General features: G+C 46.9%; 1 protein-coding gene across 1 annotated transcript; it reads left to right on the top strand.

Moving 5' to 3' along the window:
* Window positions 1-567: 567 nt before the first annotated feature.
* On the top strand, window positions 568-10,212 carry GHRL (ghrelin and obestatin prepropeptide). The gene is made up of 6 exons (XM_004368324.2): window positions 568-1,487; window positions 4,367-4,510; window positions 5,150-5,286; window positions 5,511-5,627; window positions 9,056-9,164; window positions 10,114-10,212. Exons 3-6 carry the CDS (start codon window positions 5,179-5,181, stop codon window positions 10,131-10,133), a joined length of 354 nt encoding a protein of 117 aa, XP_004368381.1. The 5' UTR covers window positions 568-1,487; window positions 4,367-4,510; window positions 5,150-5,178; the 3' UTR covers window positions 10,134-10,212.
* Window positions 10,213-14,154: the final 3,942 nt, after the last annotated feature.

Here is a 14,154-nt window from a genome sequence, read left to right as displayed (position 1 = left end):
AGGTAGGAGTCGAGCTCTAGAGCTCTGAAGGGTCAGGACACGCTCGGTAAGGAAGTAGAGACAGGCAAAGGGAAAGGAAACCAGCCTTGGAGGTGGTAGCTTGAGGGTAAGGAGGGATTAGTGTAAAATGGACTTCTCCAGGATTAGCAACCTGGGCATGCTGAAAAGAAAGAGACTGAAAACAGAAAAGAGGCAAACGGTTAAGGTGATGGCCTAGGATGCCAAGAGACCAGCAGGATCAGAGGGCGCCCAGTGGAAGAGGCTTGGCTTGGACAGAGGAGAGACAGCAATGGCCAAGAGTGACATCCATGGTTATCTAGAACTACACTCTCCAGCACAGTAGCCACCAGCCACCTGTAGCTGCTGAGCACTTGACCTGCGGCTTGTCCAAACTGAGATGTGCTGTAAGAGTAGAATACACCCTGGATTTTGAGGATTTAGTATGAAAAAAAAAAAAAGTCAAATATTCCATTAATGACTTTTATATTGATTATATATTGAACTGATAATATTTTGGATATGTCAGGCTCAATTAATATATTATTAAAATTGATTTCATCTGTTTCTTTTTGCGTTTTTAATGTGGCCACTAGAAAACCTAAAACTACAACGCAGCTCTTATTTGTGGCTAGCATTATTTTTCTGTTGGACAATGCTGGTCTACAAGTGTTGGCAGCCAGAACCAGGAGAAAAAAGAAATTCCACTGAAAAGCTCTTCCTCAAGGAATAAAACCTCTTTCTATAACCCCAGAATCTGCCTCATTCAAACAAAGGTTTAGCCAAACTGATGGGAAAAAGTGCCTGCTAAACCAACTACATTACCAGTACAAATGAAATTACCGTGGAAAGTGTATAACCACTAAAGATAATAAGTTGTTCTCAGGCACACTTTACATATAAGCAATTGATTAAGTAATGATGACTCATTCTTATCCATTCAGTAAGGCAGGCCTTTCAGGGACCAGCGGTGGAAGGAAGTCACCCAACCAACAAGCAATCAAGAAGAAACTTACTCACTAAGCATCTACTCAATTCTGAGAAGGTGACAGAACAGCCCGTGCATCCCCACCCTCACGGAGTTCCAAACTGGCCTTGGTTATTATCTAGGCTTGAAAGCAATGGATGGGCAAATAAGCCATACTCCAGTCCTTTCCTAACCCATGTCCACCCCCACTTCTACCACTGGAGTGGGCAGCGAGGTACTTTCTGTGTGTCTTACAAGGCAGGGAGGGCTGGGTGCCTTCTGCCTCTTCTTCCTACCTCGGTGGTTTGTTCACCCATCAGACCTTCCTTCCTCTCTCAACCAGCCTAGACTCCGTGGTATGTGGTTAGGGTGGTTTCCAACTTGTAGGCCATCTTTCTGTTCCCCAAAGATAACAGTGAGCAGTGAGTATTTACTTGCTGGAGGTGTTATCTAAGATCAACACTGGTAGCTCCTGCCTCCTGGGCCCTCCAGGGTCAGGGATAAGCAGAGGCTTCATGTCGTGGTAGGTGCCTGGTCACCATAGCTGGGTTGTTGTGTTTTTTTTTGTTTGTTTGTTTTGTTTTTTGCAAGGAGGTTGGGGGTGCAATGGAACTGTGAAAAAGCTGCAACTCTTCTCTGGGACTCCAGATTTCTCTCCACACTTTTCCACCTTTTGCCCCTCTGGGTTCCGGGGCTGAAAGAGGTCCAAGCTCAGGTGGGCAACAAGGGCTATAAAGGCCTCCTGGTGACATGCTTACACTCTGATGGGACTAAAGGTGGGAGTTTAGCCACCACAACAGGCTGGTGGATGAGCTGTTTTTGTTGAAGAAGGTACTTAGTCCCCCACATTGCACTTAAGGGCTCAGTCCAGCACAGCCTATGCCTCCACTGTTCCTAGAATTTTGACAAGAGTCCGATCTACCCTGAAGTCGATCTTTAAGTCAGGGTGGTCATTTGGCCATCAGCTCTTCTACTGCCTCAATAGCCTCCTAACTGGTTCCCCTGCTCCAATTCCTTCCTGCTTAGGGCAGATTGGTTTTCCTAAGGCACCGTGTTTATTGTGGTCGCAGTGTGGTCTATCAGAGATCACTGTACTAAGAGTCAGGAAACCTGGCATTGCCACTGATGGGCTGTATGGGTTTGGAAAAAGTGGGGCCCTTTTGGGATTAGTTTTTGTTGCAGTGAAACAAAGGGTTCAGCTCAGCCTCCCAGGTCGTTTGAATTCTTTCATTAGTCTATGTCCGTGTCACTCCTCTGCTGGAGAATTGGCAGTGGCCTCCCTCCTGTAAATAAAGAACAACTCCACGGGCTGGCAGCTTGCAAGGCTATCCATAACCTGACTGTAAACAACCCTCTAGCCCACTGCTACAACACCCCTGTTCCCACTCCTCTCAAGCCACCCGGCCTCCTCACAGATGCCCCAAAGACACTACCTCCACGCCTCCTCTTCACCTTTTGCTCATGCCACTCTGTTCGCAGCAATGCCTTCCCTTCAAAGCCCTGCTCCAATGCCACCATATGCCTCCTTCAAGAAGCCTTTCCTAACATCCCCCGCCCCAAGCCCCTGCCTGAAGTGTGGTCCTCCTCTGAACTCCCAGAACTTCTGTGGAGTCAACTCCTGTGGCCCTTGGGAGCCACGGTCTGGGCATCCAATTAGATAAGGCACTCCCGCCAGGTAAGTAGTTCCCCCATAATGCTAATTAACTTTTCATCTGTAGTAACCTGGAGCAGCACATGCTTGCCAGCCCTGCAGATGTGGTAAAAAGATAGTTGTCATCTGCATGGCACTCTGTGGGTTATAAAGGGCTTTCATGCCCATCACCTCAATTAATCCTCAAAGCAATTCCGTGAAGCAGGCCCTGAAGCAAAGATCGTTAGTAACTTGCCTAAAGCCAGTTAATTAATGGGGAACAATGCCAGGCCAGACCTGTTTCCCTCTCAGAACAGGCACCCGTTAAACAGGGGCGAAAACCTGGCTGGGGAAGGTGAGGCAAGCTGGCATGTTAAAGTCAAGAACAGAGTCATCAGGCACCACCCAGAAGAAATGACTGGAGCTTAGCCACTGTTTGGGAGTATCCCAAACCTGGCACAGCATGGTTAAGAGCATGTGCCCCCACTCCTCCAGCACTGTTTCTCATCTTGCCTCATTGGGGTGATGTGAAAATTACATGAGCATGCAAGCACTTGGCACAAGCACCTGGCTCAGAGTAGGTGCTCAAGAGGTCTGTGGAAGCTAGACCAGCGTTGGCCGACAGAGAATTAAGGAGTGTTGGGACTAAAAATGTCTTGGAGATCTTTTTTTTTTTTTTTTCCCATACAAATATTTATACATACATTGTTATGTGACCCTAATTGCTCTCCCCATACTGTGACAGCACACTCCTCCTTTCCACCCCTGATTCCCCATGTCCATTCACCAGCTCCTAACCCTCTCTACCTTCCCATCTCACCTCTGGACAGAAGCTGCCAGTTTAGTCTCTTGTATCTGCTTGAGCTAAAAGGCACACTCCTTACAAGTATCACTTTATGTCCCACAGTCCAGTTCAATCCCTGTCTGAAGAGTTGGACTCAGAAATTATTTTAGTTCTGGGCTGATAGAGAATCCAGGGGCCATGCTTTCCGAGGCTCCTCCAGTCTCGGTCAGACCGTTAAGTCTGGTCTTCTTACTAGAATTTGAGTTCTGTACCCCACCTTTCTCCTGCTCCATCCAGGACTCTCTGTTGTGTTCCCTGTCAGGGCGGTCATTGGTGGTAGCTGGGCACCATCTAGTTCTTCTGATCTCAGGCTGATGAAGTCTGTGGTTTATGTGACCCTTTCTGTCTCTAGGGCAAATACTTTCCTTGTGTCTTTGGTGTTCTTCATTCTCCTTTACTCCAGGTGGTTGGGACCAATTGATGGATCTTAGATGGGCGCTTGTGAGCTTTTAAGACCCCAGATGCCACTCACCAAAGTAGAATGCAGAACATTTTCTTAATAAGCTTTGTTACGACAATTGACCTAGATGTCTCCTGAAAGCATGGTCCCCAGACCCCTACCCCTGCTATTCTGTCCCTCAAAGTGTTTGACTGTGTTCAGGAAACTTCTTAGCTTTGGTTTAGTCCAGTTGTGCTGACTTCCCCTGTAGTGTGTGCTCTTTAAGTCTTGGGAGATGTCTTAATGGCTGTAACCTCATTTTATCAAGGGAAAAAGGGAGTTCCAGAAAGGGGAAAGTCTTAGCGAAGGCCACTCAGCAGTAAAACCAGGACCAGACCCCAGAGCCATACTCTCCTCCTTCCCATCTAAGCCAGCCCTGGTGGCCCTCTCTACCCTGTTTTCCAGTGACAGCTAGGGCAGGCTCGCCACCCCAAGGCAACCCAGCAATCTCTCAGGGCATTTTGACCTCCATTGTTGATTTCTATCCAGAGTATGTGAGCATTTGTAGTTCCCAAGGAATGTAAATCAGCCCCCACAGATGGCTGAGATGGGGCTGCTTGTTTAGCACAAACACTGGGCTTCCTATATAAGGAGCACACCGTTACCAGGCACCACCTCTGCCAGGAATCCCAGGTAAGTTCTCTCTGGCTCTTGGTGTTTATTTACAGCAGGGCTTCTAACCTCCCCAAGCGATTCTTATGGATAACATGTTAGAAATGCAAATTCTCAGCAGGGTAGAACTGGACCAAACAGGTTGGAAGCCCTGGTTTACAGGTTTAAATTACTTTGTGACTGCTGGTCATGGGTTCAACTTCTCTGAGCCTCAGGAGGTCCATCTAAACTAAGAGGAATTTGGACAACTTGGGTCAGTCTGGCTGCTCAGAGACAAAGCTTAGTTTAGGAATAACCTCAACCTCCCCACCCCTTGCACCCCATTCCCTGCTATGTCCCCCAGCAACCTTGCTTGTTCAGCTTCAGTTGGCACAAGTTCTCAGGACCTGGGACAAACAACACTGAGGTGACCATGTCAATTCCCACTGCCAAACATTCTGCCGCCAACAGGCTTGGGAAAGATAGAACACATACCCTTCGATTCTCTCCTACCCTGGGAAGGTGGGGAGAGGAAGCCCTTTCTCAGGGTGGGGAGTGCTTTCTACTCAGTAGTTCCAGGTCGTAAAGTCCCCTCTCAGTCTGCTGGGCTCCTACCTGAATGAATTCTGAGGTGCATGGGGTAAGCAGAGGGTGTGCTGCCTGGAGTCCGTCTCTCCCCAGGTCCCTCAGTCCCCTACCTAGCTGAGGCCATGCTCTCCACGGGGACCATCTGCAGCCTGCTGCTCCTCAGTGTGCTCTGGGTAGACTTGGCCATGGCAGGATCCAGCTTCCTGAGCCCCAAACACCAGAAAGTCCAGGTAAGAAACCCTCTCCCCTCCTTTCCCCACAAAATAGTATCTTGTTCCAGCCCTGCCACTTAGCAACCAGCTGTGTGACCTGGGGCAGTGGCTCAGCCTCTCTGGGCTTTAGCCTTCTCCCAGAGCACAAAGGAGAACTGTGGGTCTGACCCTAGGCCCATCACTCTGCTTATGGAAGGCTATGGGGGCTTACTTAGGGCCCTAAATAGAACATCTCTTTCTAGCAGAGAAAGGAGTCCAAGAAACCACCTGCCAAACTGCAGCCCCGAGCGACAGAAGGCTGGCTCCACCCAGAAGATGGAAGTCAGGCAGAAGGAACAGAGGATGAGCTGGAAATCCGGGTCAGTACCTCTGCAGTTTTGTGCTTTTGTGGCGGGGGTCGGGGTGGGGTGTGTGTGTGGAGGAAGAAGGCAGGGAGAAATGGCTGTAAACAGGGACCCATTTAAAAGCTACTCAAGAATAGAAAATAGCACTAAAATTTAATTCAGCTCTGCACTGGGCTCTGTGCGGTCTTTGTCCATTAAGAGACAAAATGTATACAAGTAACTCTGCTATCACACAATGGGAATGTACTAGAACTTTGCTATCACACAATGGGAATGTACTAGAAGTAACTTTGCTACAAGGGAATGGGGATGTTCAAGGATCCTCAGGCAGAGAAGAGAGGGAGTTTGGCAGACTCCAGGGCAGACAGCAAATATGGTTCAAGAGATGGACATGCAAGGAACTAACAGCTGGTCACAGACTAAAGATGTTTCTCCCCCCACCCCCACCCCGAAAAACTTTGTTTTAATCAGTGGGATCTAAGGCCTTAACTTGGGGGTGGAGTGGTTTGAGACAGAACCCTGGGCAGGTGAGCTGGCTGCCAGCACTCACTGAACCTCACCTGTAGACGAGGAGGGGGCAAATCCAGTCTTCTCTAGGTTTATTTTTGCTCTAACAAACCTTATGTGGAGCAAGGGAAAAGTTTAGAAATGGCTCAAGGATTGGGAGATGGGGGGAGTAAAAGGATTTTAGAGGTTGTCTATGTAACCTTCCTGAAAGGTTGGATGTGGTTCAGGGAATGTTTCTTTACAAGCATTTAGGTGATGACACCTCTTTGTGGCAAAACCGGAATTTCCCTGAGGTAGTACTTAGTAATGGCAATTATTATACTGCTGTGCCTATGTAGAGTGATTTAATTTACAAACTGTTTACCCATATTCTTTATGTATCATTTACTCTTTACAATAGCTGTGAGGCAAGTAGGGCTGATATTATTATCCCCATTCATAGACAAGGACTGGAGCTCAGAGAGGGGGCTTACTTGCCTGAAGTACAACAGCTAGTGAGTGGCCAAGATGGGACTCAGTCAGGGCCAACTCCAGCCCCCAAGACCACTCTTCCTCCTCACTGGCCTGGAGAACAGAGGGTGCACAGTGGCCTCGGAAAATGCTGAAGCATGCCCTACTTTGAGCTCCCTCTACCTACTCACTGCCCTCTTCTCCCATCAAGGATATGCACCCACCGCAAGGTCCCCAAAGCCCTGCTCTCTGATCCTTGCCAGAACCTAGAGACGTTCTCAGACCCTTTCTCCTCACGAAGAGTGAGACCTCAACCCACTAGGTCCGCATTTGAATGGTCAAAAAATCCCTAAGGTAAAACCCAGATGCTTTCCAGGTGAGAATGCCGGCTTCAGCCAGGCTGGCAGTCACCCCGACAGAGTGGCTCACAGTTAGCCCAGATGGGGAAGAGGTTTTGGTGGCTGGTGACTCAAGGCAGCGCTGGGATTACTTGAAGTTTCCAGTTTCCGTGAAAGCTGGCCTTAGGAGAAACAGTCCACATTGGCAGGACTAGAACCAGAAGTCTGAAGTGTCTGGGAGGTGTGGGGGCTGCAACATCAGAGCTTGGGCTATGCTCAGCTACCAAAGCCCCTCCCGTGCCAGAGTTCAACCCTTCCTGTTCTCCCTCCTCCTCCCCACCCCCGACAGTTTTCCTAAAATCGAGTTTCTGAGCTAGAAGACTTTGGGACCAAGTCCTACCCACTCCCCCCTCCCCCAAAAAAGATGGGACACTGAGGGCACGAGAGAAGGAGGTTTCTCAACTCACATGAAGCAGACCTCCCGACCAACAATCTCCATGCCACCCAACTGCCCCTACTGAAGCTGGACCAACCCACAGTTTCCCAGATCAGAGTTCATGGTGGTTCCCAAGAAATCTGTTCAGGTGATCTGACCATGGGGTAGAAGAAGAAAAAGGAATATTTACTGAAGAGGGGGAACAAAAAATCAATCATATCATTCCTCATCCACCCCATGTTCACAGACAAGATAAGTGCATGTGTGTGGTGGTGGGGACAGTTGCTGTCAAGTGGACTCCAATTCATAGAGACCCCATGTGTGTCAGAGTAGAACTGTGCTCTATAGGGTTTTCAATGGCTGATCTTTCAGAAGTAGATCACCAGGCCTTTTTCCGAGGCACCTCTGGGTGGACTTGAACTTTCAACCTTTCGGTTAGCAGCACCATTTGCACCATGCAGGAACTAGGGGGTTGGAGGCAGGGTGTAGTACATTTTCAAAAGGGAGTAGCCAAATAGCTATTTGCTGTTTGAATAACTTCTCTGAGCCTGTTTCCTCAACTGTAATGTAGGAATAGTACCAGTAACTGCTTCATAAGGGGGTGCTGAGAGTTCAGTACAACAATGGCACTGCATGCTTAGCACAGGCTTGGCACAGAGTCAGGGCTCCGCACTGGGCTTCGTTAACAGCAATGGATGATGAGGGGCTTCAGGGCTGGGTGGATTTGAGCCCTGCATTCTAGTCCTTGGCCACTAACTCCCTCTGTGGCCTTGAGCAAGACATTTAACCTCTCTGGGCCTCTGCAACTTTATCTGAAAATGGGGATAAGACCCCCTACCTTGAGGGTAGGGGACAGACAAAGCAGATGACCTAGGGCTCCCTTCCAGCACAAAAACGACTCCTTTGATTGATTCAAACATCTCAGTGACCAGCATGTGTCAGGTACTGAGCTAGCTACTCATAAAAAGGAGAAAATTTGTGATGTGACTGCAAATAGAGCTCTTTTCCATTTACCCAGTCATCTCCCTGAATGTCTAGAAAATAGGAAAAATGGGACATTCTCCCTACAGAAGGGAAGAAACACAGGCACAAAAAGGAGTTGGATTAGAGCACCTTTCTAGGCAAATGTCAGCTTCCTGTCTGCTCACAGACCCGAGAAAGGCCTGCATATATGAGAGGAAGAACATCTGGGAAAGGAGAAAGAGAAGAGGAAAAATAAAGGAGAAAGGAGACGGGAAAGGGAAGAGGAAGGGGTAGCGACCATCACGCAGGCTAGTGCAATATACATTGAGTAGACCTAATGACCACCGTCCCCCTCCCCACCCGCCCCCAAATCTCCCTGCCAGAGCCTAAAATTCCACCATTGGCGAGTCAATCTTCTGTCTTCCAGAATTGCAAGGTGGGAAGGGGGGTTGATCTAGGGAAGCCCAAAACTTTTATTAGTAACCTCCTTAGAGGCTGACAATAAGATAGACGGAAGGAGACTATAAAGTGTCCTAAAGAATGTGAGAGGGGAAGTGAGACCTGGGCCTAAGAAGGCAGGGATGTCCCTCCATGGTACCTGCCAGGGACCAAAGGCCATTCCCTCTCTACCCTCGTGAGTGAAAGCCTGGGAGTCCAGAGCCTCCTTTGGGATAGTGGTGTATTTTGGGGGCAGGGGTAGGCTCTGTGAGCTCTGATGCCTACTGCATTCTCCTTGCCCCACCTCCTAGTTCAACGCCCCCTTTGACGTTGGGATCAAGTTGTCAGGGGCTCAGTACCAGCAGCACGGCCGGGCCCTGGGGAAGTTCCTTCAGGACATCCTCTGGGAAGAGGCCAAAGGTAAGCCCTTGCCTGGGTGAGGCCAATTCAGAGTTTCTGTGGCATCCCAAATGTGAGCCTATTGCAGTGTTCTTCCCCCACCTCTGCCTCACAAACAGAGCTTCAATTTCCTCTTTCCCAATGACTGCAGGAGGAGGGGGTTGGACTGGTCATTTGTGAGTGGCTCAGGGAAACCCTGGTGGTGTAGTGGTTAAGAGCTATGGCTGTAACCAAAAGGTCGGCAGTCCGAATCCACCACGCACTCCTCGGAAACCATATGAGGCAGCTCTACTTTGTCCTATAGGGTCACTAAGAGTTGGAACTGACTTGACGGCAAGGGGTTTCGTTTTTGGGTTTTTTTTTCAGGAGAAGGCTAAGCAGAGTCTCCATATTCAAAGGGCACTGTGTTCTAAGAACTAGTACATCAACTAACTTTGGGGCCCCACTTGAACCCCAATTTCCTTAACTGTAAAATGGAGCTAACACCCACTGTGAGAGGAGAAGTTATTTGGTGTGAAAGTATCTTTACTGCGTAACTTTCACAAAAAGAGGAATTAGAGCCAACAACATTCAGACAAGGCTCCACAGCCAAGCAAAGGTCTGTTTTGTTCTGAATCCCCTTTTGCCTGAAGAAATCACTCAACTTCTTCCTGATTCAAGAGGCAGAAACACCTAACTCTGGAAGTGCATTCTACAATATGCAAAGCACTTCCTCACCAACATGGCCTTGCCCACCATCATACTGCCACATGAGCTAGGCAGATAAGGAAACCAACTCAGAGCTATTAGCTGCCTTGCCCAGTCACAGTACAAACTCAAATCCCTGGAATCTTCCAACTCCAAGGCCAATGCCCCCACCCCAACCCCCCATTACAACACGTCACCTCCAACATTGTCGTTGTGGAAGAAAAACCATCTTTGGGGCCACTGGCAGGATGAGAGAATTTTGACTTGACCTCTTTCTTTTCAGAGGCCCCGGCAGACAAGTGATCATCCCCAAGGCTGACCCCACCTCTTCATTTTCCTCCCAATCTTAGCGGCTCTCATCTTGCTGTTAGGTTGCTTTTGCAACAAACCCCTGTACTAGCTTAGCAAGTAAATAAATATTCAAACTGTATGCTGAATGTTCAAAATGGGAATTTATTTCACCAAAGCGGAAATTTCACATTTCATGGAAAAAAATTAATCTTAAAAAAAAGAAAAATTCTTGGTCTATGATAAATGGGAAGAGAAAAAATGGACACGTAGCAAGGCAGGTGTGCATGCTTAGAAAACCAAATTAAACCAACACATATCAGCAGATAAAACTATTGTGGGAATATATAACAGAAGGAAAGGAAAAGGAAAGAAAAAATAGGGAGGGAGGGAGAAGGAAGAAGGAAAAGGGAAAGAAAAGACAGTTCCTTTAAATATCAGCGCTTCCCAACAGCAACAAAGTTGTTATTTAGAGCTCATGAACAATCAGCAAGGACTGTGTGGACAGAGAAACTTCAGGTGACATTATCAGAGCCAAAGTCCATTCAAGACTAGTCAATGGGATGATTAAAAACAGGATGGTGGGAATGCCGAAGAAGGAATCTGAAGTTCTACCTAAGCGGGGCACATAACAACAGTTATTAGCCAGTGCTAGATAGGGTTGAAATAACTACATTTCTCCTTCTACCTTGTCCACCACTGAAAAGGCCTCCTAAAGCAGAAGCCCTCCTGATGTGGGCAAGGCTAGCCATTGCCTTGGTTACTTCAGAGGTACCAGGTAGGTATCCCAAAACATTTCCCCCAACTCCACACCACAGCTGAGATGGGCCTGATCCTTAAGTTCCACAACTCAATTTCAGTTAGACACCAGTTCTCCTAAGAGGAACGTCCCATATCATTTACACCTTATTGTGAACTAATCCATGTCTGAGTGCTGGTGATGAAGCATGGGGGTACATCACTAAGGAGAGGAAAAGACAAACAAGGAAGCCACAAGGATAAGCACTGCTAACTTGCCAATTCAGACAAATGAACGTATCAGAAATATGTAGGAAACCCCTTTGCAGAGACAGAGTTTGTGTAACATCCACACTCTGGAAAAACCCCTATTACCAGAGGGCTGTAGGGGACCAAGTGTCTTAAATAAGATTATGACCACCTGGCACTCACAGCACAGCCCTACAGGCACTAACCCTCTAGGCTCATTCACACCCAACTGCCATCCCTGACCTATGAACTGCTTATAGTCTACAGAACATCGCCATCATCTGGAAACTTCTTTGAAATGTGGAACCTCGAGCCCCATCCCAGCCCTACTAGACCAGATCCCCAAGTTATTAAAAATGCACATTAACATTTGAATTTGAATACCAGCTGTACGGTTCAGACCAAGATAATTGCATTTCTTGATCTCCTCACATATAAAACACCCAGACCTCACTGGGTTATTGTCAAGACTGAACAAGGTATTTCACATGGGGACACCTGGCACAGGGCCTGACATTCAATGACTGTAACAGCCATCACTTACTACCTTCCTGCTGTGCACCAAGCACTGCTCTAAACACTTAATATAGATGAACGTAACTTCAGTTAATTTTCACAAGCCTACTTAGGAGGGAAAAGAGGGAAGTTCAGAGAAACTAACTTCCCAAGGTCCTATAGCAAATACTTGGCAGATTCATAACCAGGGCAGTAGTATTAAGTCCATGCTTTTCCACTATATTCTCCTGCCTCTCAATCAATGTTACTCCCTTGTCCTACTGCCTAGGGACTTCTTGTTTCTGTTTTTTCATTTCCTTCATAATATATTGGGTCAACTGGGGGAGGGGAAGGCAGTCACAACTCAACATTTGGCAGAAACAGACTATCAAAGGAAACGGGACAAACTTGAGAAAATGTAGCATTTCAACCATATTGTTCCTATGTCAGCTTTCTTAAATCTGCACTCTCGTGCACTATTAAATTACCCTAATAACTTAAGGGTCTCTGAAGTAGGGTGTATGTACCCCAGGAATGAGCAAGATATTTGCCTGCAGAAAAGAATTCTCCTTTTGAAGAAACTTCTATATTGGGTTGTATAATGTACCTACTGCATTAGTACAGGAGTAGAAATATGTAACTTATTATATACTTATAGGTGCGTACTCAGAAATTCTCCAATGACAGCACGTAAAGAGAGTCTTCCTGGGTCTGAACCCACTGTCAAACATCACTGACAAATGAGCATTTAACAGTGATCGTGGGTGGGCCTGGCCACTAATCAGCAGTCTGGCTGCCATCTTCATTTGACAGTTTGCTTATTCAATCACTGTGTATTTCAGTGGCCATTTGTCCTTATTTTATAAAAACGAGTCATGCAAAAATGAAAGCGCTGACAATAAATAATTAGCATCAGCCCCAAACTTAATAGAGAGAGAAAGATGGAAACACCAGAAAAGTCAAACAGAGCAGATCTTTAGCCACAAACAGACTACCATGGAGTCAATGATGTGTTCAACTGGGAAGGAAATGAAACAAATTAAGGAATACGCAGGAAATACATAATCAGTGATTGTGTCTAACAGAGAAGGCATCATCAGGGATTTGTCATTTGTTTTACATTTTTGGAATAGAGCCCTCCTTTTTACACGTAGGTCTACTTCTCAGCTTGTGCACTAGTTTTCAAGAGTAACTCAGCACAAAATTGAGGAAGGACCACAAGTAATGAGAGGGACTTCCCTCCAGAGTTTACCCAGGAGGTATCAGGAGAGTTCACTGTCCAGAGCCCACAGTACAACTGATTCATCAACACCCCCACACACTTGACTTTTCTTCCTCCTCCTGCATTGCTCTGGGAAAAAAAGAAGGTACCTATGCACTTTACAAAGGTTGAGAAAAAGCAGTGCGTCCAAGTTCCCAGGCAGTAAAATAAGAGTTAATGCTCAAATGCAGTAGAATTTTTAAGATAGTGCTGTGTATTCTTAGATACACAGTTTAGTTTTAGAGAGACACATGTGTACTTGAGAATGTCTCTAGACATTTGGATTGTCAGGTTACAAAGCTGGCCAAAAACCAGACTAAACCACTGGATCACACAGAAAAATCTAAACACACTCGGACAGAAGATGGCTAAAAAGAGGTGGAAAATACAGAGGCATTCCAGCAGCACAGCAAAAACAATCAAATCAGCCACCCAAAAATGGAATAAAAATAATGCCAAGTAGCTTTCACACCACACGGGTCATGTCACACTGTGCAACAGCACATGAATGACAACCCTTGGAAAGAGGGCTGCATAGGATCGGAGACATCCACTTAGTCATCACTTTTAATCCTCCAGGACAAGCTGGTTTCAGGGACAGGCAGTACTGTCCTATACAGTTTGCTGTGGAGAAGATGAATATGCTACAGTTGACCTGGGTGACAATACTGCACTTTGAAATAGTAAGCAATCTACTAATCTCCCAAGCAGGAGAACAAAGCCCACCTGACTGCCCACACTGGCAAATCTGAGGTACAGACAAGATAACAGTACAGCTGATCTGTGGAAGAATGACAGTGATCAAGGCCTAACTCCCAGGCCAGGGTTTTGTTCCAGGGACAGGATGGCAATAACCAGATATGAAATAATAAATCTGTTCCATTTTAGCTTGTTGCTGTTGGTTGCCATCGAGTTGATTCTGACTCATGGCAACCCCACATGTGCAGAATAACTGCTCCACAGGGTTTTCAAGGCTGTCACCTTTTCAGAAGCAGATCACCAGCCAGGCCTGTTTCCTGAGGCCCCGCTGGGTAAGTCTGAATCACTAACATTCCAACAGGCTAGTTGTAAAAAGGCTAGTACTCAAGTCCTTAACCATTTGTGCCACCCAGGGATTCCCCCATTTTAGCTCACAAGACTTGAATGTATCTTTCAAGGACACCTGGAGGAATCCACTGTAAATGACAGATTTTACTATGTGGGTTACTGGCCTCTAAGAAACAAACAAGGGAGCCAGGTTAGCCTGTGTGTCTCACTGCAGGGGATTACGGTGAAGGATCCTTCTGGACAAAG

Source organism: Trichechus manatus, unplaced genomic scaffold (genome assembly GCF_000243295.1).
Source record: "Trichechus manatus latirostris isolate Lorelei unplaced genomic scaffold, TriManLat1.0 scaffold00001, whole genome shotgun sequence".
Taxonomy (NCBI): domain Eukaryota; kingdom Metazoa; phylum Chordata; class Mammalia; order Sirenia; family Trichechidae; genus Trichechus; species Trichechus manatus.
This window is presented reverse-complemented; position numbering and strand designations above follow the sequence as displayed.